Genomic DNA, 26,590 nt, shown 5'->3' with positions numbered 1-26,590 from the left:
TTTCTTATTTAGGGGACCAAATGCTACAGCAGTAGATGTCAACAAGAATATATGATTTAATAGGAGCTTTCTGTAGAAATACACCACCAGATTGCTAGGATTTCTTTTTGATGTGTATGAAAATCCTACTCTCAACATGGGTGAAGGGAACGTGTGTTAAACTACTTTGTCTTAAAGAAAAAGGATTTAAATGTATGAGTAAGGAATTTTTAAACATTCAGTCAATGGAACTCACCTCTCTAGCTGCACAGTCATGTGGAGCCTCTTCTTTATTTACTTTCCCTTTTGGAAATCCCCAGCCAGACTTTGCTAAATATCCTTGAACCAGCAGTACCTGCAGAATCCAAGCAATGCACTAGTGAAATTCCCATTAATCTCATAGATTTGACTTAAGTCCCAAAGTGATACTTTTGGTTGGAGGAAGAGACCTTTTGCCTGGCATTAGCATATGTTCATTAGCATTACAGCTTACCAGACTTTGCAATAAATTACAAATTTTAGTATAGGGTTATATTAAAAAAATATATAAAATTAAGTTTGGTGTAAAGACACGGAAAATGTGCAGCTGCCTTTGGTACAATGGTAATAAAGATACACACAGCAAACCAGCGATGTACAGAAACTCAAAAATGTGAAGAGACCATGTTTATGATCTTCGGTCTGAAAATGTTTTTTAAAGTACAAGAAATTGCTGGGATTGTTAAAAAGCTAGTTAACATCCTTTCCACCCAGCCCTTGCCATCTTGTATAAATGTTCACAGATTAGTTTTACACTTACATTTTCAAGTGTCTCATCAAGAATAATTGCACCATAGGTTGGTACTCCCATTTTATACTCCTTCCACTCATCCAAAACCCTTTGCACATCTTCACCTTGAGGCAGTAAAAAAGGGCAATGGCTAAAGAGTATAGAAACATGTCAAGGAAATGAACTGCACACCTAGACCCACCCACGACCAATATTTACAAGTACTGCTTTCTATATGGAATAGGGTTTTATTTGGAACCAGAAATTAAGATAATACGAATAATCCAATACTGAGTTATATTCTGAAGATTCAGGGAGCAAACAGTGATTTACCAACTCCAATACAAGCCATTTATACAATGGTTTCTAAAGTTAGAGACGCCTTCCTTTGTTCAAAGGAAAGTACCTCAATAGTGGGATTTTTTTTTAAATGGAGCCAAGTTCTTACCATGAGAAAATTTTTAAAACCGCAGAAGTAAAATTAAAGAAATGTACCCTATTCTCATAGAATATTTGGTTTATAAAAATAGCTTGATTGTTTTAGTGAAGCATGGGTCCTCAAATGGGAGCTGGAGCAAAGATATTTAAGCATTATAAAAGCTGGAATACTGCATACTATATTGGTTCCTGCAGTTGATAGCCAAATTGTGGCATAAAAACCACACTTAAGAAGTTATGATTAAGGCTAAGATTGTGTCATGGATATTTTTAGTAAAAGTCAGGGAGAGGTCATGGGCAATAAAGTCCATGACCTCTCCCTGACTTTTACTAAAAATATCCATGATAAAACGGGAAGGGACTGGGCAACTGTGGGGTAGCTGGGAGCCTCGGCTTGGGGGCCCGCTGCCTCAGCTCCCAGCCACAAGGACTGAAGTCATGGATTCCATGACTTCCATCACCTCAGTGACAAAACCGTATCTTATGATCTAATCACATTTAAAATAATGTTGCTTAAGCCATGTGCTCAGGTTTAAGGCCCCTCATGAACATGATTAAAACCCACCATAAAAAAAAAAAGATGTAAATAATTTGAATTACTACATAAAACACATCTTGAAAAAGCCACACTGCAAATGGAATAACCCCTCACAGTTGCACACCATCCCCAGAGAATTTACACTACTTCTACCAGAATTAACACCCATTTCAGTTTCTCCATGGAAATCCATGAAGTTAGGGAAGGGAATATGTCACAGAGAGAACATTATATTAAGCCCCTCCTGGCCCTGACCATGCTGAATACAGAAGGAAGTCTTAACGGTTAACTCTCAGTTACAGAATGAAGTCATAAAAGGCCTCAAAGCAGGCAATAAGCTATTGAATTCTCAGGGCTCTTGGAAAGCCAGAAAAAGATAGTGGGTTTTTTTTAAACGCTGTAATATTATGGCAGCTATGAACATTAAAAGACTTTCTAATGAAGCCAGTTTTATGTCACTCAAACAAAGGGACTGTTGTGCAAGCAGTTACTCAGGAAAACAAGATTTCACTACCATACTTCAGTATACAGTTTATCCACAAGCATTCAAAAAACAGTAATTGTACCAATAAAAAGGATATCAGCTTTAGCAAAGTCTCTTATCCCACACTGAGGTAATCCTGGTGTGTTCTGCATGTAGAAATCCAAGTAAAACCAATGGGCAAGTTCAATCTGAAAACACACTCTGATTGCATTGTCTCTTTCCTCACTCGGAATGTGCAAAATAAATCGACTGCCAGAGGGAAAGAAAAAAAATAAAGGTGGGGAGAGGTGGGAGAAGAGAGCTAGATTAACAGATATCAATCTGCAAATTCTATTTTGAAAACTTCTAACGCTGAAAATGCATTACAGCATGGAGTTTCAAACGATAATGTACGGACCCCAGTAGCAGTAGTAGTCTGCACAATTAAAGGTTTTGAAATTCACAAAGCAGGGGCTTTTTGGGAAGGAAAGCAGATAATGAGAGTATCAGAGGGGTAGCCGTGTTAGTCTGGATCTGTAAAAGTAACAAACAATCCTGTGGCACCTTATAGACTAACAGACTCGTGGGTGAATACCCACTTCTTGAGATGCAGATAATGAGATGCTCTCTTACAAAGTTGCATTCAGAGTGAACAATGGAGAACCCCTGGGTCACAACAACTAGAAACAAATCAATCTAAAATAAGACGTTGTGGGGACAAGGGTAGGGACAGCCCATCCAATCAACTGGTATACATTAAAAAAATGAATTTTAAACTCTCAGAAAAGATGTTTAATAAACTCAGATTAGGTGTGCTAAAATACACTCATCATGGACGCTGTCAGGTTAAAGATATATGAAAAATATATATGTTTCCTCACCTGGCATTAACATCATTATGAGTTATTAAAAATACTGTAACATAAATGGTGGGGAAAATAGATTAGATTTTATCTTCACTTTTAGTGCACAGTTTTCTCAGTTTGAAGCTAGCAGTGGACAGGTTAAATAGAACTGATCGGTTTCCCTGTACATTGTCACCTCCTCATGCACTAACACAGGAGTCGGCAATGTGTGGCACATGTGCCAAAGGCGGCACGCAAGCCGATTTTTACTGGCATGCTGCTGCCAGCTGGAGTTCCAGTCACCGGCCCCGCTCAGCCCGTTGCCTGTCTGGGTGAACGGAACCCTAGGTCGGAAGTGGGCTGAGCGGAGCCGGCGGACAGAACCCCAGACCGGCGCTGGGCTTAGCAGGGTGGCGGACAGAACCCCAGACCAGCAACGGCTCACCTGCTGCTGGTCTGGGGTTCCACCGGCTCCTGTCAGCCGGGGTCCCGGCCACCAGCCCCGCTCAGCCCACTGCCAGCCGAGGGTTCAGTTCACCACTGAACTTTTGAACCCAACTTTTAAGATATGCAAGATAAGCCCCATAGGAGATCATGGGATGCTAATGCAACAACTAAGAGTCAGAAGGATTGTTAATTTTGTTATAAGTTTTAATTATATTGAATAATCCCATATAAAAAAGTAAATTTTGCCAGGCCTGCTGCATGATGGTTCTCTTCTACTGAAATAGCTGTATGCTTTAACAGACAACATTTTCAAGATTTATTATTCTAAGCACAGGATGTAGCATTGTTGCACGTTAGAGAAAAATGTATTTTTCTATTTAATAAGTTTGTTTACTTTGTGAATTTTACTGTTTGATGGTACATGCCCTTTCCAAAAGGGAATTTTCCAATGACAGCTGCATAAACATGAACACCAAATTCAAGAAGTAACACGCAGGAGAGCATCCAGAGAGAAATGGAGAAAGGACCAGAGCACAGTCTGCTCTCAGGCCCAACCATAAGAACACCAACAGGAAAACAGAAATCCGCCCCCCCCTTTGTTCTTTTTTGTTTTTTTAAGTTAATGTAGAACATACCCATGCACGTAGAATCCAATAAATCAGCAACACAGCTCAACGTTAAGGTAAACTGCAAATTTTTTAAAAGAGCAGAAATTGTCTGCCAACTGCAGTGAAGAAGCCATACAACTTCCCAGCAAACATTGCTGGGTATATGCTTGTAATTTATTACTGTTACAACATCAAGTTGATGAGCCTTTACATAAACCAGACTGACAATTTTGCTTAACAGTGGCATTATCCTTTTAAACAATTTCAACTTTGCAGTTCATTGGAACAAAAAGGAAAAGGCTTGGGAAAGCAAAGGAAAAAATTATAAAAATCGAAAAGCAACTTTAGGATATCTGCTCTATAGCCATCAATGAAGAAATGTGTTTCAACCATGTTCACCACAGACAGAATACACCGTTAGAGACTACGATTAATATTAAAATAACAGCTGTGACATGATATGGAAGATTTTATTTTAGAACTTACATTACCATTTGAACAGAGATCAGATTGCTTGAATGATGTAGTCTTTGGTCCTTTGTTCTAGCATTATCTGTCTTCATCTGGATTGAATTTAACTCTAGCATTATGTTGCATATAGTTACACTCTGATCACATAATAACCTATGCAATAAATTTCATATTAAGGTAACAGAAAGTGATTTTTAAAAATGCCTTCTTCAGACTCCACAGATTCAAGCACACTGCTAGTGGTAAAAAGTATTATAAAATACCGGAGTGCCACAAGTGCACAATTCTCTGCAAAAAAAGTGAACATATTTCCTGTCTCACAGAGCTGATGAAAAGTGCTTAGGTACTATGGTGATAAAACTTAAGACAGATAAGAAGATCTGGAGTTGCCTTAAGAGGTAGGTTTTAATGAAGAATGCTTGGCAGAAAAGGACAGGGAGAGTATACCTCTACCCTGATATAACGTTGTCCTCAGGAGCCAAAAAATCTTACCGTGTTATAGGTGAAACCATGTTATATCGAACTTGCTTTGATCTGCCGGAGTGTGCCACCCCACCCCACCCCCACTCTTCCCCCCAGCACTGCTTTACCACATTATATCCGAATTCGTGTTATATTGGGTTGCATTATATCGGGGTAGAGTTGTATTTCTGATGTAGACATGGATGTTCTAGAAGGCACAAAGAAAGTGGTGGGGAAAGAAAATGAATGCATTAGTACCGCAAGTGAACTCGGGGACAAGGGGGAAACTGGAGGACACGAGAAACAGTGAAATTAAAGAACAAAAGTGTAGATGGGAATGAGATACAATAAATCTGAATTTGGTCCAACAGAAAATTAAAAGCTAGAAAAGAATTTAAGTTACAGCATTTTAATCAAACTGGGTTTGTCCAAAGAGGAGTGACAGGCAAGGAGGCTACAGTGTAAAAAAGAGATGAGAGAACTAGGGTTTGAACAGAGAAGATAGTGAAAAAAACAGTAGACTTATGAGTAAGGCTACATATTAGTCACAGGCATTTTTATTAAAAGTCATGGACAGGTCATGGGCAGTAAACAAAAATTCATGGCCCATGGTCTATGAATGACTCATACTATACCCCTGACTAAATCTTGGGAGTGCCATGGGTGCTGGGGAGGCTGGGTTGGCAGGACTGGCAGGCTCTCTACCGGGCTTCCCAGAAGCAGCGACATGCCCCTCCCCTAAGCTCCTAGCGCTGCATGCGGCCAGCCCCGCAGCTCTGTGGGGGCAGTGCCTGCAGGCAGAGGAAGCGTGCAGAGCTAGGAGCTGAGAGGGAGGGACATATTGCCACTTCCGGGGAGCTCCCAAAGGCAAGGACCACCCAGAGCCCCCACCCCCTCCTGCGCCCCAACCTCCAGCCCTGAGCCCCCTCCCACCCCCAAAGTCCTCCCGCTGCTGGGGCGGTGGGGGGTGGGCCCAGTGGTCAGCCCTAGCCACACTGGCCACTGCAGAAGTCACGGAGGTCATGGAAATTCATGGAATCTGTGACTTCTGTGACAAACTCACAGCCTTACTTATGAGACATTAGGGAGAAAAAGCAACAGGATTTCAGAGATTGGCTCTTTTCTCCCTCTCCCGTATCCCTGAAGATTGCACCAAAGTTGCAAACCTGGAAAGCAGGGGAGTTATAAATGCTGAAAGAGAACACAGTTTCACGATTAAACAAATTCGGCTTTGTTAGAACTGAATGTTGGACACCTAAGTGGAGATATCAGAGAGGCAGCTAGAAATGCAGACTGGTCGGAGGTAGATTTAAGGTATGTCTACACTGCACACATTACAGCACAGCCATAGCTGCGCCGTGATGTGGGCAGTGTAGTCATGCTTTATCACTGGGGAAGAGCTCTCCCAGCGATAAAAAATAACCACCCTGAATGAGGGGTGGTAGCTTTATTGCTGGGATAAAGCACTGTCTATACAGGTGCTTTTCAGCAGTAAAACTTCTGTTGCTCAGGGAGAGGGGTGTTTTTTCACACCCCTGAACGACTAAAGTTTTAGCACTGAACGTGGCAGTGTAGACACAGCCTTAGGTAACATATAGAAGTGATAGTACTGCCTCCTGTCACTGCAATGAATGATCAGGTGCTGTCTGCAATATGTTGTTGAATGTACACTGTGAATTAATATCTGATTTAACAGATGGCTAGTTGATTAATCCAGGACTAAGTATATTGATTAGTATATGCAAAAGTAGTCAGTAAACCTGTGTAATCTAAACAGTGATTTTGTGACTGTATTAGTGGAAACAGATCAAAAGAGGTCAACAAGTTCATACCATTAGAATGGAAGATCTTCCTGAGATGTTCAATATAGTTGTAAGAAGTTTTAGCTAAGAGTAAAATAGCTATCATCATGGACAGATTGAGTAACCAACAAAAAAGTACTGGCGATTATCAGAACTCAGAAAACTCTAATCAGATCTTATTAAAATATATATATTTTATGTGCAGGGCACACTTTAAGAGGTTCAGTGAGTAACGTATGTTTATGGACATTGGAAGGGAAAGTTGATGGCAGAACATGAGGAAGAAGAAAAAAAAAAAAGGATCTCGGATGGACAATGTGGTATTCTTGGTACCTCAACAAGATTATACATCCATAAAAAGATTAGCAGAGCAACATACAGAATGGGCTACCAGTTGCAAACCTCCAACAATGGAGATGACGCTGAATAAGAAATAAACTACTTAAAAGGTAAACCACTTGAAAATACAACACACAAACAATTCTGCTGGCGAGCCTATAGAAAGCGATTATATATTTCCAAGTTCTTCCTATACCCAAGTTACTTAGCTCACAAAAGTTGAACTGCAAAATGTATGATAAATCCTTTGTGACTTTACAAGTTACCAAAACAAAGAACAAACCTCAATTCTCACCAGGAATTGTGTATACTCATGAAAGATTGTCTCAAAATCAACATTTCTCAAAAGAACTGCAATCAGATCTTTCAACTCCCTCATCACAGGCCAGGTCACATAACATACTGCAGTCCCAAACTTCCCTCCCCCCACACCTCCAGTGCAGGAGCACTAAAAAACATGAACCCCAACATTCCAAGCTCTCTAGTGACCCAAATTTTAGGTATTTTAGCTTAAAGCCACTCACACAGGGACCTAGCCTTACAGCAAAGGTGAAAGAGGCGGCAGTTATCCTTCTTAGCATGTCACGGTAAGAGTAATTTCTAACGGTCCTTACTAATAACGACACCATATCTTAATTATTAAATTCACTTTACCCCACTTGTACTTTTTATTAACTTGCTATTGACTATCGCAAAGGGCACCACTGGAATAGCGAGCAAATTTCGTTTCTGTTTTTCCACGCAGTTTCACTTTCAACTATTCTATCATTACCGTAGCGGTGTAATATTGGGCTCCAAACACAAAGCTAGAGGGCGGCGGCAGGGGCCCGGCTCAAGGCGCCCCGCGGCCTGGCGGGGAAGCGAGGGTGACGACGGCTGGGAGCAAGGACCCGGGTTCAAAATGCCCCGCGGCCGAGGGGGCAGGGGCCCGTCTCAAGCCATGGGGCGGGGGGGCCGGCTCAAGGCGCCCCGCGGCGGGGGGGGTGGGGCGGTGGCAGGGGCCCGGCTCACGGCGCCGGGGGGCGGGGGGGGGGAGAGAAGGGGACGACAGGGAGGGGGCCCGGTTCAAAATGCCTCGCGGCCGAGAGGGCAGGGGCCCAGCTCAAGCCGTGGTGCGGACAGGGGCGGCTCAAGGCGGGAGGTGGCGGGGCCCGGCACAAGGCGCCCCGCGGCGGAAAGCGAGAGAGACTGGGGGTCAGAGACCCGGCTCAAAATGCCCCGCGGCCGAGGGAGCAGGGGCCCGGCTCGAGCCGTGGGGCAGGCTCAAGGCGCCCCACGGCCGGGGGCGGCGAAGGGGAGGGTCCCGGCTCAAGGGGCCCTGCGGCGGGGGCAGGGGCCCGGCTTGAGCCGTGGGGCGGACAGGGGCGACTCAAGGCGCCCCGCGGCCAGGAGCGGCGAGGGGAGGGGCCCGGCTCATGGACAGGGAGCCAGGGGCCCGGCTCAAGGGGGGCAGGGACTCGGCTCGAGCCGTGGGGGAGGGGGCGGGATCTCCGTTACCTGCACAGATCGTCCAGGACGCTGCTGGGAATCTCGACCCGTTTGGTCTCCATGGGGAAGCGCGGCTCATCCCGACGCCACAGGGCCCGCAGGAACAGTGCAGGGGGGCGGGGAGGCCTCACACAGCACGAACCCAGCGACCGAGCAAGGGGCGGGGCCAATCGCTTCTGTCCCACTCCCGCTGGGGTTGGGGTTGGGGTTGGGCGCAGGCCCTGTCGTGGGACAGACACCCTGCTCCACCAACCACCAGTGCGCGTCCATGAGCGACGCGGGACCGTTCAAACGTCACCTTATTGTCAAACCAATCATCGGGAGCGTTAGGGAGAGGACTTGACCAATCGCTGGTGAGACACGGTAGACAGACACTGTAGTAGGTTCTCTGAGCATGCGCACTTTCTCTTTTAAATTCCTCGGCGTGAGCGGCTGTGTGTGGCTCCTATTTGCCGCGGGGAGGAGAGGAGAGGAGACGGGACGGGACGGGACGGGACGAGTCGAGTCGAGTCGAGTCCAGCCGAGCCGCCTGCCTCGTTCCCGCCGCTCTTCCTCACAGCGCTCAGCCCCGCGCAACGGGGAAGCTCGCTGCGTTCCCCCTCCGCCCACTCCAGGGGGCTGGGCCTCCCTCAACGCAGCGCTCCGCTCCGCTCCGCTCGCGGCCTGGAGGGGCGGTCATGGCAGAGCTCAGCTGAGAGGTCACCTGCAAGCACGGGGCGGGGTGATCGCGGGGGGAGGTATTTGAACATGTCCTGGCCGCACCCCACTGTGCCTCCTCACACCGCATCCTGGCCTTACTTGACTCCGTGCCCCCAACCCCACTTAACGGGAACTAAGAGACCCAAAAGAAATAAAACTCCCGTAAAACACTGCACCAGGGCCCCCTCACTCCGCGGTGACGCACCGCTGAGACACGGCGAGCGAGCAACAAGGCAATGCAGCATGGGGGGTTTATTCCTTACTGCACCTGTAAAGTCCTCTCTCATCAAGTATTTCCTTAAAGGAGAGGCCTCGGGTCCTGCACATGACCCTCCAGCTAAGCACAGTGTCATACTAGAATATCCCCACTAGGAACTCTCCATGGCCCTTGTCACCGTTGAGAGCATTATGAATACCAGAATCTGCTTACCTATTGTGCTCCCTTAAAACCCCTCAGTGTTTGCTATATACTGAAACGGAACATCAACATGCTTACAAAAAAAAATTTTTTTTAATCACTTAACTTAGGCCCCATCAACACTGGAAAGCTTCTGCAGAGTAAAGCAGCTTTGAGCACTGTAACTCCCAAGGTGTACACAGGAGCAGCTCCAGGCCCAAGCACGCCAAGTGCATGCTTGGGGCAGCATGCCATGGGGGCCGCTCTGCCGGTTGCTGGGAGGGCGGTAGGCACGCCTGCAGGAGGCACGCCACCAGAGCCGCGGGACCGGTGACCAGCAGAGCACCTCCTGTGGCACGCTGACATGCTTGGGGTGGCGAAATGTCTAGAGCTGCCCCTGGGCATACACACTGCCAAACTACTTAGTGCAAGGAAACTGTGTAGCTGCAGCGCTCTAAAAATACCACCCCAATGAGAGGAAATATGTATATATTAAATGTAGCTTGGAAAACAAAATTGTGTAAATGCCAAAAGATCTAAATCAGAGGTAGGCAACCTATGGCACAGGTGCCAAAGGTGGCATGTGAGGTGATTTTCAGTGACACTCACACTGCCCAGGTCCTGGCCACTGGTCCGGGGGGCTCTGCATTTTAATTTAATTTTAAATGAAGCTTCTTAAACATTTTAAAATCCTTATTTACAAACAACAATAGTTTAGTTTAATATAATATAATATATATTATAGACTTATAGAAAGAGATCTTATAAAAAATGTATTACTGGCATGCAAAACCTTAAATTAGAGTGAATAAATGAAGACAGCACACCACTTCTGAAAGGTTGCTAACCGTTGATCTAAATTCACATAAAACAAACAATTTCTTGTATAACTACAGCCACCAGAGGGCGTCCACTGCTCTTTTTTACTATTTAGATGACACTGCAAACAGGGGTCATGCTTCAGCTGACTTCAACTACAGCAGGAGGGGCCAGTAATTGCAATTCCCTGGCATTTAGAGTAAAAGCCTATAACTCACAGCCTGATTCTCAGAATTCCTTTTTTGACATTCCCATGAACCCTGGCTCTTCTGTCTGTGACTCTGCTTTGGTTAGGTACCCACACATACATATAGCTTAGCCTATTCCTCACTAATGTTTGCCTGATCTCCCTCAGAGTCCCTACATGTCCAAAGCTCATCTGAATATCTGAAGAGTTCTAAGTTTCTGGCTCTACAAAATGTTGCAGCTGTGCTGCTGTAGTGCTTCAGTAAAGACACTATCTACACAGACAGGAGGTGCAAAGATACTCCACATCCCTGAGAGGCAGTAGCTAGGTCCATGGGAGACTCCTCCCATCATCCTAGCACTTTCTAGGCTGGAGTTAGGTAAATTTAACTGCATGGCTCAAGGGTGTGGATATTTCACACCTCTGAGCAACAGTTATACTGACCTAATTTCCTTCTGAAGACTAGGCCTAAGATATTTGAAGAGTTGCTTTTTAGGGTACGTCTACACTACGGGACTATTCCGAATTTGCATAAACCGGTTTTGTAAAACAGATTTTATAAAATCGAGTGCGCGCGGCCACACTAAACACATTAAATCGGTGGTGTGCGTCCATGGTCCAAGGCTAGCGTCGATTTCTGGAGCGTTGCACTGTGGGTAGCTATCCTGTAGCTATCCCATAGTTCCCGCAGCCTCCCCCGCCCCTTGGCATTTCCGGGTTGAGATCCCAGTGCCTGATGGGGCAAAAATCATTGTCGCGGGTGGTTCTGGGTAAATGTCGTCAGTCACTCCTTCCTCTGGGAAAGCAACGGCAGACAAGCATTTCGCGCTTTTTTCCCTGGATTGCCCTGTCAGATGCCATAGCATGGCAATCATGGAGCCTGTTTTGCCTTTTGTGACTGTCACTGTATGTGTACTAGATGCCGCTGACAGAGGCGATTCAGCAGCGCTACACAGCAGCATGCTTTTGCATGACAGCAGAGATGGTTATCAGCCATACTGTACCATCTACCAATCCATAAATTGGTAATAAGATGATCATGGCTACCAGTCCTTTTGCACTGTTCCATTTGCTGCTGTCATAAGTGCCCCTGGCTGCTCTTAGCCAGGGGCGCAAAAGCCAAAATTGGGAATGACTCCCTGAGTCAATCCCTCCTTTTTGGTATCTAAAAATAGAATCAGTCCTGCCTAGAATATGGGCAAGTGTACTAGAGAACCACTGTATCAGAGAACCAGAGAGCACAGCTGCTCTGTGTCAGATCCTGCATAGATTATGAGCTGTATGCTATTCACAGGGGGTGCTCTTGCAACAACCCCACCTGTTCATTTCATTCTTCCCCCAGCCTTCATGGGCTACCGTAGCATTGTCCCCCCACTTGTGTGATGAAGTAATAAAGAATGCAGGAATAAGACACAGTGAAGGCAGCCTCCAGCTGCTATGATAGTCCAGACAGGACAGTAAGGAGTGTGTAGGAGAGGAGCCCAGCATCCCTCTGCTAGTTCAGGGGCACTTGAATCTTTTCTTTACACATGAAGGGTGGGGGCTGATGGAGCTCAGCCCCCTGTTGCTATGACGATGATGGATATCAGCCATACTGCACCATCTACCAGGAAAAATTAGGACCAGGCACCCTTGATCGACCTGACCGATGCTAGTACGCATGGTTACCAGTCCTTTTGCACTGCCCCATGTGCCAATAGGCTGATGATGACGATGGGTATCAGTCTTATTGTACCATCAGCCACCCATGGCGGGGGGGGAGCAAGGATGTTGGTGTTGAGTGCTGCACCATCCCGGCTATCTGCAGCATTCAGTAAAGATAGGGTGACATGTAAAAGAGTCAAGACAGGATTGTTTTCCCTTTCACTTCTGGGGGTGGGGGGGGTGCGTAAATTGCCTAGCTATGCCCTGACCCACAGCGGACACTGTTTTTGACCCTAGAAGCATTTGGAGCTCAGCCAAGAATGCAAATGCTTTTCAGAGACTGCAGGAACTGTGGGAGAGCTTGAGTCCTCCAGTCCATGAGCGTCCATTTGATTCTTTGGCTTTCCGTTACGCTTGCCACGCAGCAGTGCGCTGAGTCCCTGCTATGGCATCTGTCTGGAGATATTTAAAAAATGATTTTGAATTTCGTCTTCTGTAACGGAGCGCTGATAGAACAGTTTTGCCTGCCCTTACAGCGATCACGTCTGCATCGTCCATGCTGTAGCTCTTTCTTTATTTTGATTTTTAACTGCATCACCACCCGCGCTGATCGGAGCTCCACGCTGGGCAAACAGGAAATATTCAAAAGTTCGCGGGGCTTTTCCTTTCTACCTGGCCACTGCATCCGAGTTCAGATTGCTGTCCAGAGCGGTCAGTGGTGCACTGTGGGATACCGCCCGGAGGCCAATACCGTCGATCAGCGGCCACACTAACCCTAATCCGATATGGTAATACCGATACTAGCGCTACTCCTCTCGTTAGGGAGGAGTACAGAAACCGGTTTAAAGAGCCATTAAAATCGATATAAGGTGCCTCCTAGTGTGGACGGTTGTGGCATTAAATCGGTTTTACGCTCCTAAAACCGCTTTAAACGCGTAGTGTAGACCAGGCTTTAGATTAAGCTAGAGTGCATTTACAATGACTCCTGTAGCAGTGATGTTAGCCCAATTTAACTGTCCCCATCACATCTCAACTTATTTCAGAGAACCCCCTGAATAGCCTTCAGATGATCATGATCTTCACTGACTGCTAAAATAAGCTGAACTGTCAGTTAAAATAAGATAACACCCAGATCAGTTCTGCACAGCCTCACATACAAGTCCATTCCCAAGCTCATAGCAGTGTTTTCTCAATGCAGGTTTCACAGTCTCAGGGCTTTTCCAGTGCCTTTCACCAGATGATCTATTCATACCTTCGCTTGAGAGGGGTGGGGCTCGAGCAAGGTGTGGTAGTCGTCATTTCCCTTCAAATTGCAATAGGCTGTCCTCCCCCAGCTTGTACATTACAATTTAAAAGGCTGGGTTCTTAGGGATAAGTACTCCGTCACTCCAGGGGGAGGAGCAGAGATAAAGAGGAGACAAACCCACTATCTTTTCAGAGGGGATGAGGGGAGATAGAGAAGCAGCTTTTATAATCTCTGCCCTGTGTGAAGGGGGCAAAGTGGGCTGTAGCCCATGAAAGCTTATGCTCTAATAAATTTGTTAGTTTCTAAGGCGCCACAAGTACTCCTGTTCTTTTTTTTTTTTTTTTTTAAGAGAAAAAGTAGTGGGAAACAGATATATTAGCCCCAGGCTAAACAAATCCCTGTTACCAGGATAAGTAAATGGCAGCTGCTCCAGTTCAATTAAGGCACCTGAGGCCAATTAAGGCCTTTCCAGAAGGCAGGGAAGATATCTAGGTTGATTGGGACACCTGAAGCCAATTAGGGGCTGGCTGAAACTAGTTAAAAGCCTCCCAGTTAGTCAGGTGGGCATGTGTGTCAGGAGCTGTAGGAGAAACGAAATAGTACAAACCATATCAGGTGTAAGGTGGGAAATCCTGAGGTAATGGTGAAGTAGATATTAAGGAAGTGGGGGCTGCTGTGGGGAAGTGGTCCAGGGAACTGTACATGTCCTATTTCCAAAAAGTCAGCTACTATAGCTGCTACTATTAGGGTCCCTGGGCTGGAGCCTGGAGTAGAGGGTGGACCTAGGCTTCCCCCTGATTAATCACTAAGACTGTCTCTGGAAATTTCCACTACATGCATCCGACGAAGTGGGTATTCACCCACGAAAGCTTATGCGCCAATATGTCTGTTAGTCTATAAAGGTACCATAGGACTCTGTCGCTTTTTATGAAGAATCTTCTTCACCCACAGCTATCTCTGCACCTTCCCCTGAGGAAGTGTCTATACCTTCATTAGGGGATTACTTTAAAGCATATCAAGAACCTTTGAAAAGACAAACTCTGTAGAGGTTCATCTGGAACTTATTCAAGACAAACTATACGACATTTTGGAACCCACCACTCAAGGCAGAACACTCCAACCTATTAAAAAGGGAATTCTTGAACCTGCTAAGGAATTACAAACTACTTTAGAGAGCTGGATGGAAGTAACAAATTCCACCTAAAGGATATGAATATTTTTATTTGCACCTACCACCACAGAATATCAGGATTGGAAGGGACCTCAGGAGGTCATCTAGTCTAACCTTTTCTCAAGGCAGGACCAATCCCCAACTAAATCATCCCAGCCAGGGCTTTGTCAAGCTTGACTTTAAAAACCTTTAAGGAAGGAGATTCCACAACCTCCCTAGGTAACCCATTTCAGTGCTTCACTGCCCTCCTAGTGAAAAAGTTTTTCCTAATATCCAACCTAAACCTCCACCACTGCAACTTGAGACCATTACTCCTTGTTCTGTCACCTGCTACCACTGAGACCAGTCTAAATCCATCCTCTTTGAAACTCCCTTTCAGGTAGTTGAAAGCAGCTATCAAATCCCCCCCTCATTCTTCTCTTCCGCAGACTAAACAATCCCAGTTCCCTCAGCCGCTCCTCATAAGTCATGTGCTCCAGCCTCCTAATCATTTTTGTTGTCCTCCACTGGACTGTTTCTAATTTTTCCGCCTCCTTCTTGTAGTGTGGGGTCCAAAACTGGACATAGTACTCCAGATGAGGCCTCAGCAACGTTGAAAAGAGGGGAATGATCACGTCCCTCGATCTGCTGGCAATGCCCTTACTTATACAGCCCAAAATGCCATTAGCCTTCTTGGCAACAAGGGCACACTGACTCCTATCCAGCTTCTCATGCACTGTAACTTCTAGGTCCTTCTCTGCAGAACTGCTGCCTAGCCATTTGGTCCCTAGTCTGTAGCAGCGCATGGGATTCTTCTGTCCTAAGTGCAGGACTCTGCACTTGTCCTTGTTGAACCTCATCAGGTTTATTTTGGCCCAATCCTCTAATTTGTCTAGGGCCCTCTGTATCCTATCCCTACCCTCCAGTGTATCGACCACTCCTCCCAATTTAGTGCCCTCTGCAAACTGAGGGTGCAGTCCACACCATCCTCCAAATCAGGGATTGGCAACCTTTGGCACGTGGCCCGCCAGGGTAAGCCCCCTGATGGGACGGGGCTATTTGTTTACCTACCACGTCCGCAGGTTCGGCCGATTGCGGCTCCCACTGGCCACGGTTCGCTGCTCCAGGCCAATGGGGGCAGCGGGAAGTGGCATGGGCTGAGGGATGTGCTCGCTGCTGTTTCCCACTGCTCCCATTGGCCTGGAGTGGAACTGCAGCCAGTGGTAGCCACAATTGGCTGAACCTGCGAATGTGGAAGGTAAACAAACTGGCCCGACCCGCCAGGGGGCTTACCCTGGCGGGCTGCATGCCAAAGGTTGCCGATCCCTGCTCAAGATCATTAGTGAAGATATTGAACAAAACTGGCCCCAGGACCGACCCTCAGGGCACTCTGCTTGATATCAGCTTGCAACTAGACATGGAGCCATTGACCACTACCCGTTGAGCCTGACAATCTAGCCAGCTTTCTTTCCACCTTATAGACCCTTCATCCAGCCCATACTACTTTAACTTGCTGGCAAGAATATCGTGAGAGACCATATCAAAAGCTTTGCTAAAGTCAAGGAATAACAAATCCACTGCTTTCTCCTCATTCACAGAGCCAGTTATCTTGTCATAGAAGGCAATCAGGTTAGTCAGGCATGACTTGCCGTTGGTGAATCCATGCTGGCTGTTCCTGATCACTTTCCTCTCCTCGAAGTGCTTCAGAATTGATTACTTGAGAACCTGCTCCGTGATTTTTCCAGGGACTGAGGTGAGACTGACTGGCCTGTAGTTCCCCAGATCCTCCTCCTTCCCTTTTTAAAAGATGGGCACTATGTTAGCCTTTTTCCAGACATCTGGGACATCCTCAGATCACTATGAGTTTTCAAAGATAACAGCTAATGGTTCTGCAATCACATCCGCCAACTCCTTTAGCACCCTTGGATGCAGCGCATCCGGCCCAATGGACTTGTACTCGTCCACCTTTTCTAAATAGTCCTGAATCACATTTTTCTCTCCACAGAGGGCTGGTCACCTCCTCCCCATGCTGTGCTGCCCAGTGCAGCAGTTTGGGAGCTGACCTTGTTTGTGAAGACAGGGGCAAAAAAAGCATTGAGTACATTAGCTTTTTCCATATCCTCTGCCACTAGGTTGCCTCCCTCATTCAGTAAGGGGTCCACTTTTTCCTTGACTTTCTTCTTGTTGCTAACATACCTGATGAAACCCTTCTTGTTACTCTTAGCATCTCTTGCTAGCTGCAACTCCAAGTGTTATTTGGCCTTCCTGATTTCACTCCTGCATGCCTGAGCAATATTTTTATAGTCCTCCCTGGTCATTTGTCCAATCTTCTGCTTCTTTTTTGTGTTTAACATCAGCAAGGATTTAACTGTTAAGCCAAGCTGGTTGCCTGCCATATTTACTATTCTTTCTACACATTGGGATGGTTTGTTCCTGCAACCTCAATAAGGATTCTTTAAAATACAGCTAGCTCTCCTGAACTCCTTTCCCCCTCATGTTATTCATCCAGGGAATCCTGCTCATCAGTTCCCTGAGGGAGTCAATCTGCTTTTCTGAAGTCTAGGGTCTGTATTTTGCTGCTCTCCTTTCTTCCTTGTGTCAGGATCCTGAACTTGACCATTTCATGGTCACTGCCTCCCAGGTTCCCAATCACTTTTGCTTCTCTGTTTGTGAGCAGCAGGTCAAGAAGAGCTCTGTCCCTAGTTGGTTCCTCCAGCACTTGCACCAGGAAATTGTCCCCTACACTTTCCAAAAACTTCCTGGATTGTCTGTGCACTGCAGTATTGCTCTCCCAGCAGATATCAGAGTGATTGAAGTCTCCCATGAGAACCAGGGCCTGTGATCTAATAACTTCTGTTAGTTGCCAGAAGAAAGCCTCATCCACCTTATTCCCTTGGTCTGGTGGTCTATAGCAGACTCCCACCATGACATCACCCTCATCGCTCACACTTCCAATCTTAATCCAGAGACTTTTAGGTTTTTCTGCAGTTTCATACCAGAGCTCTGAGCAGTCATACTGCTCTCTTAGAAGCAGCAAAGAATCCTGTGGCACCTTATAGACTAACAGACGTTTTGCAGCATGAGCTTTCGTGGGTGAATACCCACTTCTTCGGATGCAAGCCTCTTACATACAGTGCAACTCCCCCATCTTCTCTGCCCTGCCTGTCCTTCCTGAACAGTTTAGATCCATCCATGACAGTACTCCAGTTATGTGAGTTATCCCACCAAATCTCTGTTATTCCAATCACATCATAATTCCTTGACTGTGCAGGACTTCCAGTTCTCCCTGCTTGTTTCCCAGGCAGTGGTCACTGCAGTGGTCACTGCAGTGCATGAAAGGTCTAAGCAGGCTTACCTTGTGGGGTGATAAATGTAAAACAAGCCAAAGAAATTGGATCTGTTTGGCCATAAGGTTTATTCAGTGGCATCTCTTCAGGTCAGGATTGCAAACTACTTGTGTATAATTATATTTGGCTCGCATAGCCAATGGAACAAAGTTGCAGACTTTTCAAACACGTTACCTCCAGATCTGAAGGATGAATTTAAATTGATTTGCTCAGAAGGTCAATTTTTTTTTTTGCAAAAACTTCTGTGGACACAGGAGCTATATCAATGGCCACTGGAATTTCCATGACAAGGGTCTCATGGTTATCTGCACCTGGTCTACCTAAGGAAGTTAAAAATGTAGTGTAAGACTTACCCTTTGAGGAAAGGGATCTATTCAGTCTGTGGGAGGAAGGGGGGAACCCAGATGAAACAATGCATTCTGTAAAGGATTCTAGGACCACACTCTGATCATTAGGCCTCTCCACCTCAAGTTTGAAGAGAAGCAATATAAGGCACAGTTCTCTTCAAGGCAGAGATCTCAACCATACAGTTGGTCTTACCATTATCAGAAGCAACAAAATCAGTTTTAAAAAGAGAGATTCTAAAAGAAAGTCAGCCTCTACTCAACCAGCTCATTCTCAGAGGCAACAAATTTGATTTTGATCAAAATGTACTACACTAGGCTATGTGAATCTGTACCCTTCCCTCTTTTGGTACCCACTTTTCTTTTTACAAGGGTGTATGGACTTCAATACCTTTGGACTGTTGAATCTTACAGGTCATCCAGGATAATTTCATACCATACCCTCCCCACCCCAGTCCATCTTTAGGGACCAATCTCATGTGTCAAGAAATACTATTGCTATTGGAGTTAGATAAACTGCTTTTGGACAAAAAGCAGTATTTGCAATATCAGTCGAACAAATACTCAGCTAACTCACTACCTCATCTACTATTTCAATTCATCTCCACTGCTATCTAATTTGTTTGGGAATTAATTCCCTTCTTTGGGCTTGATCTTGTGAGGTGCTTAGCACCTCCTGAGAGATGCTGAGCAGCCTCAGCTTCCACTGACTTTTAGATAGATGCTCACCACTTTGCAAAAGTAGGTCCAGTGCTTTCATCAACCTGAGCATCTTTTTTCTGAAACTGATTCTATTTGGAAGTTCCATAGACCCAACATTATGTTTTGTGTGTGCTATCAGCAGCTCCAGGAAGTCAACTGTTCAGTTTAAAGCTTGATATAGTACTGTTCCAGTACTATAAACTGACTTACTGACAGTCATTTACATTACAAGGCTAGAATAGATACAATTATCAGTATATATTTTTGTAAGGGTGGTCATCAAGGAGGTCTGCATATAAGAACCTAAGAATGGTTATACTGGGTCAGACCAGTGTCCATCTATCCCTGTATCCTGTCTTTTGACAGTGGTTAGTGCCATATGTTTGAGGGAATGAACAAATCAGGGCAATTGAGTGTCATCCAGTCCCAGCTTCTGGTAGTCAGAGGTTTAGGGACACCCAGAGCACGCATGGGGTTCAGTCCCTGACCATCTTGGCTAATAAGCATTGATTGACCTACCTAGCCACCAGGAACTTAAAAAAAAAATTTAAAAAAAGCAGTTATACTTTGGCCTTCACAACATCCCTGGCAATGACTTCCACAGGTTGATGGGCAGGGGGTGGGAGGGAGCTCAGTGGTTTGAGCATTGAGCTACTAAACCAGGGTTGTGAGTTCAGTCCTTGAGGGGGCCATTTAGGGATCTGGGGCAAAAAAAATAGTTGGGGATTGGTCCTGCCTTGAGCAGGGGGTTGGACTAGATGACCTCCTGAGGTCCCTTCCAACCCTGATATTCTATGTTTCTTTAAACTTGCTGCTTTCATTGGGTGACCCCTGGTTCTCGTGTTATGTGAAGGAGTAAATAATGCTTCCCTATTCACTTTTTGTACTTCCTTCATGATTTTCTAGACCTCTGTCATGTTCCTCCTTGAGTAGTCTCATATATAACTAGAGCAGCAGATGTTATTTCAGTTTCTTTATATTGTTTGTCCATTTTATAGTATTAAGCAAACTAAAAAACATCCAGGATAATAGTAGAAATAGTGCTACTCTGACCCAGTAACAAGAATTAGATGCTCCAACCATCTACCCAAGTAGAAGAATGCATAGTTATAAAATTAGATGAGAATTGTAATAAATATTTCCACAGATCTTTGCAACCTTGAAACTCTTAGATTAATCAATAAATGTTTACAATATGTGATACTGTATGGAATCTGGCAGATACTTGAGGATATTAGGATCATCAGTACTGTAAAATTACAATGAGTTGTGCCAGATATGCCATGTAAGCTATTTGTTAGATATGATAATCTCATTTGTGTTTGTATCACCTTTGTATTATGAGTTATAGATATGTATGTCTATATTTCAAATCTGTGCTGTGCTATGCATCTGAGTGACACCCCCAGACAGTTTGGCAGCAGCACTGCCTAGCCTGCTTGATCACCCATTAAGGACAATCAGCTATACAACTGACCCATTGAGAGAAGGCAAAGGATACACCTTATGACTCAGCAAGGCATACAGGGACATGCCTATGGACAGAAAAGGCTTCCAAGCCATGTGCCAGGCAGTTTGTGTTTGAAACAAAGGAAGCACAAGCCAAGCTGCATGGCAAAAGAATATAAAAGGCAGCTGCATCATCTCCATTTTGTCTTCAATCCTGCTTCTTACCTCTGGAGGAACTTTGCTACAAACTGAAGCTCTGAACAAAGGACTGAATGACCCATCCAAGCTGTGGCTGTGTTCCAGAGGGACTTTCAAGCCAGCAAACTCACCAATACTGCTAGGAACCTAATATATGGACTTTGATGTCTTTGTATGTATGTGACTGTTTTACGATTTAACATCTCTCCTTGTTTTTTCTTCATAATTTTTAGTTTTAGACACTAAAGGATTGGCTGGCAGCGTGGTATTTTGGGTAAGATCCAAACCTATACTGACCTGGTAATGTAGCTGACCTTTTGGGGTCAGAAGAACTATTTGCATACGTGAGCAGAGTTATTTTAAATAACTTTGCATTTTACTGGTCCTAGGTACTGATGGGGAGTGAGAGACCTGGAATGCTATAAGGGGCTGCGTGATTGCTTTTTCTTGCTTCTTGATAACCAGTGTGGGGGATCAGAAGCAGTTTGTGACTGATTGGGGAATTTAACTTCGGTGTTACTCCCGAGACTGGTGGGTATCTGCGCTCCCTTTTTCAGCCTGCCCTGACCTTGGCATTTCTAGTGAGGGCTGCCCCAGGCACCACGGGTCACACTATGCACCAGGTAGGTACTCTCCATTTTTATGGGGGTAGCGGGGGAAGGAGGCAGAGACAGATACTTGTACAAGAGCTCAGAGGAAAAAACAGTGCCAGAGCCAAGATATAGTAAAACATTTTTTAAATAGTTGAGGCATGATCCTTATTTCCTTTCACAGGCAAAACTTCCACTGAACTCAATGTTCGTCAGAGGATGGAGATGGATGGCAGGAGAGAGATCATTTGATCATTGTCTGTTAGGTTCACTCCCTCAGGGGCACCTGGCATTGGCCACTGTCGGTAGACAGATACTGGGCTAGATGGACCTTTGGTCTGACCCGGTACGGCCTTTCTTATGTTCTTATATGTTCTTATGTAAGTTTGTCCTGCCATAGGACGGCATATTTGCTATGCAAATGTGTAGATAAACCTTGCCTTGTCTATCTGCCTTAAGCACTCAGCAGTGAATGTGTCAGCTGGAGCAACTAGAGACTTTATGTAGTAAGGATTAAATGATTAATTCCATTTTCCACAAGTTTTCTCATTTGAATGATAAATTACACCACATTTTTCCACAGGATTCCCAGCCTCATTTAATGCACAAGATGGATGAGTCTGAGGAAATCAATCTGGGTTGTGTGAAGGCAGCTACTGTCTGTAGGTTCCTTGCCTCATCTGTTGCAGAAGATGGAAGGTGGTATGGCGAATGAGGCCGGGAACTGCAAAGAGAGAAACTTTTTATATAGCATACAACCTAAGAACTAGTCCTCACAGGATAAAGACCACAAGGAACTCCTAGAAAAATGAAAAAATGGTTCAAGATGCTTAAGGACATGACGAAGGTTGATGTCAGCTTTGAAAATGCACTTGATAGGAATGCTTGGTGACAAAGATCAACCCTACCACTCCCAATTGATGGGGCAAAGTGAAGGCACAGAAGAATAGTAAATCCTCCAGGAAGTGTAGAGATACCATACATCCTGTACACTCTAGATGCAGTCTTTGGTTTACCACAACACACTTCCTTCCTGCTGGATCAGAAAGTAAGAAGGACAGGACAGTCACAGGCTGCAGCTACACTGAGTTATAGGAAGTCTTGTTACATTGTTTCTTTACTCTCTTGACTCAGGCACAGAAGCCCTAGATCAGGCCTGCACAACTCGTAAAGCAGTGAGGGCCATATTACTCCAAAGAAAACAGCTGAGGGCTGAAACCCCCTGGCTGGCCCCCTCAAAACATATCCCTGCCCCACCCCGAAACACATCCCCTGCCCCAGCACCACTCGGCCCTGCGGAAACACCCTCCCCGAAGTATAAAGCTTTGCCATCCCTGCCCGCTCAGCTCATCATTCCTCCCATGAAATAAGGGGAGGGGAAAAGGGGGACAGTTTGAAGGGATTTTCTGGGGCTATAACCTAAGGGGAGGGGAAAGGGGGACAGGGTGAAGGGATTGGATGTGATGTCCACCACACAAACACAGGGGCCATAGGGAGCCCGGGGTGGGAAGGGGAAGGTCCCTGGACCAAGGAAGGGGGCAGCAGTCGGGGCAGGGCAGGTGCAGTACACAGACACGTCTCCCCCAGGGATTTCCTGGCTGCCCACAGACAGTTCAACACATCCTCATCTCACCCTCTGATCACTATGGAGGCTGCCCTGGGAGCAACCAGCACAGTAGCTGCCCCGACCCCAATCAACGGGAGTGGCTTGGGGGGGGGGTCTCGGCCTAGTCCTTCCCCCCCCCCCCGAGCTGCGGCTCAAGCCCAGGCTGCGCACCGCTCCCCTCGCTCGGCACTTACTGGCTCAGCAGGCCCCGGAAGTGACGCACCCGCTGTGCACCAGGCGGGGGGGGGGGGAGAGACAGGAGACAGAGACACGTGCGGGTCTGGCCGTTAGGGCGGTTGAAGCGTGGTGCATGCGTGCAGGGCTGTGAGGCAGGCCCCCCCCCCCCCGCCGGGCAGGGGGCAAACCCAGCAACCCCACCCCGCCACTTGCCTGCAAGCTGCACAGTGAGCCTACATGGGCCACATGTGACCCAGGGGCCGCATGTTGTGCGGGCCTGCCCTAGATGTAGACTATGTATTCCATACAGTTTATGGGAGGAAAAGATAATGAAAAATGTTAGAGGATCATTGTGACCCCCCTCCAAAAAATCTTACTTATGAGAGATAGACAGGACAAGAATATAGAATGAAGGGGAAACAATAGATGAGTTTGGGGTCATGTAATTAAAACTTAAGTCAGTCCTCTGAATACAGAATATTAAAAGACTCAGACTAGATTATCCTGGGGTGTAAATAGTAAGAGTCCAAGAATGGTTAATAAGGGAGATGGATGAGACATTAGAAAGGTCAATGTATATATGCCCAGCAGCAGGATAGACAAACAAAAAACCCAGAGAAAGGCACAGAGCATCTGACTGAGAGTATTATAGCTAAGCCAGCAAGGAAAAAGTTCATAGAAATTGAATTGGCCATGGAGAGGAACAGGGAATATGGCAACCATTTTGAGTATAGGAAATATCCAGCATTCAGGCAAATATGCAGAAACTGTAATAAGCCCAACCATTATGCAAGACGTGCAGAGAAAGCAGAACAATGCATGTATTAAGGGCAAAAATGGCTTCCTCAAATTAAAAGGAAGAGCTGTTCAGAAGCACAATAAGGAGGAAAATGACAACTCAGAAATTATCTAGTTAAAATGTGTACTATAACAGGGTCACTCACCACTGAGGCACCTCTAATTCGGCATGGCATCTTATGAAGAAATTGGCTATGGTGGCCACAAGATTGGAAAGACTTATGACTTATTTGCTAGTGCCCCGCCCAGCCTGGTGTGGTGGGACAGTGAGTAGAAGGTTAGCTGCTGTGGGATACTGGCCCCAGCTGCCCACGACTAGATTATGGGCAGCAGGCAATTTTAGCACTATATAGGGACGGTTGGAGTTTAGACCCAGATGCATATATCGGTACTAAACTTAGTGTAGAGAGCTTTCAGGGTTCGTCCGTGTGTGAAAACCGACTAGTCTTTCACAGCCACCCGGCAGCAGCCACCAACACACCTCTTCCTGGCAGCTCTGGGGATTAGGTCCTTCCAGATCTGACTCCCCCTCCTGTTGCTTGTCTGCATGCCTGGCAGCTTCCCTCTCTATCTGTGACTCAGGCCGCTCTTTGTGGCTGCTCTTTCTGGGGTATCAAAGACCTTCAAGACAGGTAGTCTTCAAATCCACTACTCTAACTGTACCACTTCACCAGTGGGTGGTATGGGAATCCAGGCCCATCCTCTACTATGAGTTCCAGCTGAGGGACCCTCTAATCACCAGCCAAGATCTGCAACATTCCATCTATTCCGTCTCAGCTAGACTTCATCATCAATCCAGGGTTATTTATCTACCTAATTCCCCTCATATGTTGCCTACCTGGTTAATTGGCCCCTTCTCAACCTCATTAACCCTTTCCATGCTAGTATCGGGTGAACACCCCATCACATGCAGAAATGGCATTTGTGTGACACACAAGATAGATACTGGGGCACAAGTAAATGTAATAACAGAAACTGAAATAGAGAGATGTAAGAGGCAGCTGAAAGTAGATTAGTCTAAAGCAGGGGTCAGCAACCTTTCAGAAGTGGTGTGCTGAGTCTTCATTTATTCACTCTAATTTAAGGTTTCATGTGCCACTAATACATTTTAATGTTTTTAGAAGGTCTCTTTCTATAAGTCTATAATATATAACTAAACTATTGTTGTATATAAAGTAAATAAGGTTTTTAAAATGTTTAAGAAGCTTCATTTAAAATTAAATTAAAATGCAGAGTCCCCCAGACTGGTGGCCGGGACCCAGGCAGTGTGAGTGCCACTGAAAATTGGCACGCATGCCACTCAAAAGCTTGTCTCTCTCACCAACAGATATTACATCACCCACCTTCTCTCTCTAATATCCTGGGAATGACATGGCCATGACAGCACTGCATACGTCACACAGCAAGCATCAGAGCAGGTAGTTTGTGTCATTCTGTGGTCAATGTTGTTCCTATTCTCAGATGGCAAGTGGAGCCAGAACAGGATTTGATCACTAAAGAGAGAAGATAAAGTTGGAGAAAGAGACTGAAAAGATATTAAAGAAAGAAAGAGGTGGAAATACAAGGGAAAGAAGACGTTTTGCAGTGCTAGGTATATTGTCTGAGTCCTTTGCAAGAGGCACTTCTCCATAGACTACAAGAATTGTGCACTTGAGATGAACAGATAGCAAGTGTGAAAAGTTATACCTTTGAAGGGAGGTTGTGGTACTTATATTTGAAACATTCCCAGGTATGGGTAATAAGAAGCAAAGTCTCCTGAGAAAGTTGTCTTGTCATTTGGCTATCATGGCCCATTAATCTTTTTCTGAATGTTTATGGCTTACAGAGATTTGAGGGAGGTCTGAAATCCTTTTAGTCAGAAGTTATAAAGCTGAGTCACATGAGTAAATGATATCAAGGAGCTTCTGGTAAGGGACCAAGGCTAAAACAAAGGGGTTTAGTAGTCAGCAGGCCAACAAAGCTTCCAAGATTGCATTATACTTTGTAAATTACATATTGTTAGCAGAGAAAATGTTCTAAACCTCTGGGAGACCTGACTTCCAGGTCATGCATGCTTCCCAGTAAAAGCACAGTCATCTTAACACAAACTTTGTTCTTCCTCACCTCATCCCTTCCCTAGTTTGTTACCCTGACTCATTGCTTCAAATTTATAATTAGATTGTCAACACAGACTGTGCCTTCTATTTAATCTGTGAAATCTGTATACAATTTTGGGTACTGTAAGCCCTGTCAAAAGTAAACAAATATAAAATAAGAATGGATTCCAACTAAGAAAGATGACCCAGGCCTATTCGCACAAAATATCACTGAAGTTCCAAAAAATTCAACACCTTCCCAGTGACAGGTTTTCTTGCCTTTCAGCTAAGCATCCAATTAGTATCAGTTTACTGATTTGGTATCACGCATACAGGGGCACTGTTAGGGGGACAGAGCTGCGTTTGGGAGAGGGGGATGAGAACTGGAGATCTGGAAAACACAATCTACCAGATCTCTGCCGCCACGCGGGTCATACCCAAACCCCGCTGCGTGCGCTAGGCTGTGTTTACTGAAGGTTTAACGTCCCCAGCCCGTCCCCGCCCTGCAGCCTG

At 45.6% G+C, this 26,590-nt stretch overlaps 1 protein-coding gene and 1 long non-coding RNA gene across 5 annotated transcripts in view; both read right to left on the bottom strand.

Moving 5' to 3' along the window:
* DCP2 (decapping mRNA 2) overlaps positions 1–9,108 on the bottom strand; it is a 32,952-nt gene extending 23,844 nt beyond the window's left edge. The window contains exons 1-4 of one of the 4 annotated variants that reach the window (XM_039544365.1): positions 8,659–9,108; positions 2,306–2,457; positions 779–906; positions 236–334 (exon numbers count right to left, since the gene is read on the bottom strand). In XM_039544365.1, the coding sequence (XP_039400299.1) occupies positions 236–334; positions 779–906; positions 2,306–2,457; positions 8,659–8,711 (432 nt within the window). In that variant the 5' untranslated portion in view covers positions 8,712–9,108. Of the gene's footprint in view, positions 1–235; positions 335–778; positions 907–2,305; positions 2,458–4,573; positions 4,736–8,658 lie in introns of those variants that run through there. The other 3 variants (XM_039544366.1, XM_039544363.1, XM_039544364.1) reach the window with 3 other exon arrangements.
* A 12,701-nt stretch (positions 9,109–21,809) lies between these two features.
* On the bottom strand, positions 21,810–25,045 carry LOC120407958. Its single transcript, XR_005600350.1, has 3 exons — positions 24,484–25,045; positions 24,149–24,159; positions 21,810–22,145 (listed from the first exon to the last, which is right to left on the bottom strand). It is a non-coding gene; the product is annotated as an uncharacterized LOC120407958 (long non-coding RNA).
* Between the last annotated feature and the right edge of the window lie 1,545 nt (positions 25,046–26,590).

This window comes from Mauremys reevesii, linkage group 6, assembly GCF_016161935.1.
Source record: "Mauremys reevesii isolate NIE-2019 linkage group 6, ASM1616193v1, whole genome shotgun sequence".
Classification (NCBI taxonomy): domain Eukaryota; kingdom Metazoa; phylum Chordata; order Testudines; family Geoemydidae; genus Mauremys; species Mauremys reevesii.
This window is presented reverse-complemented; position numbering and strand designations above follow the sequence as displayed.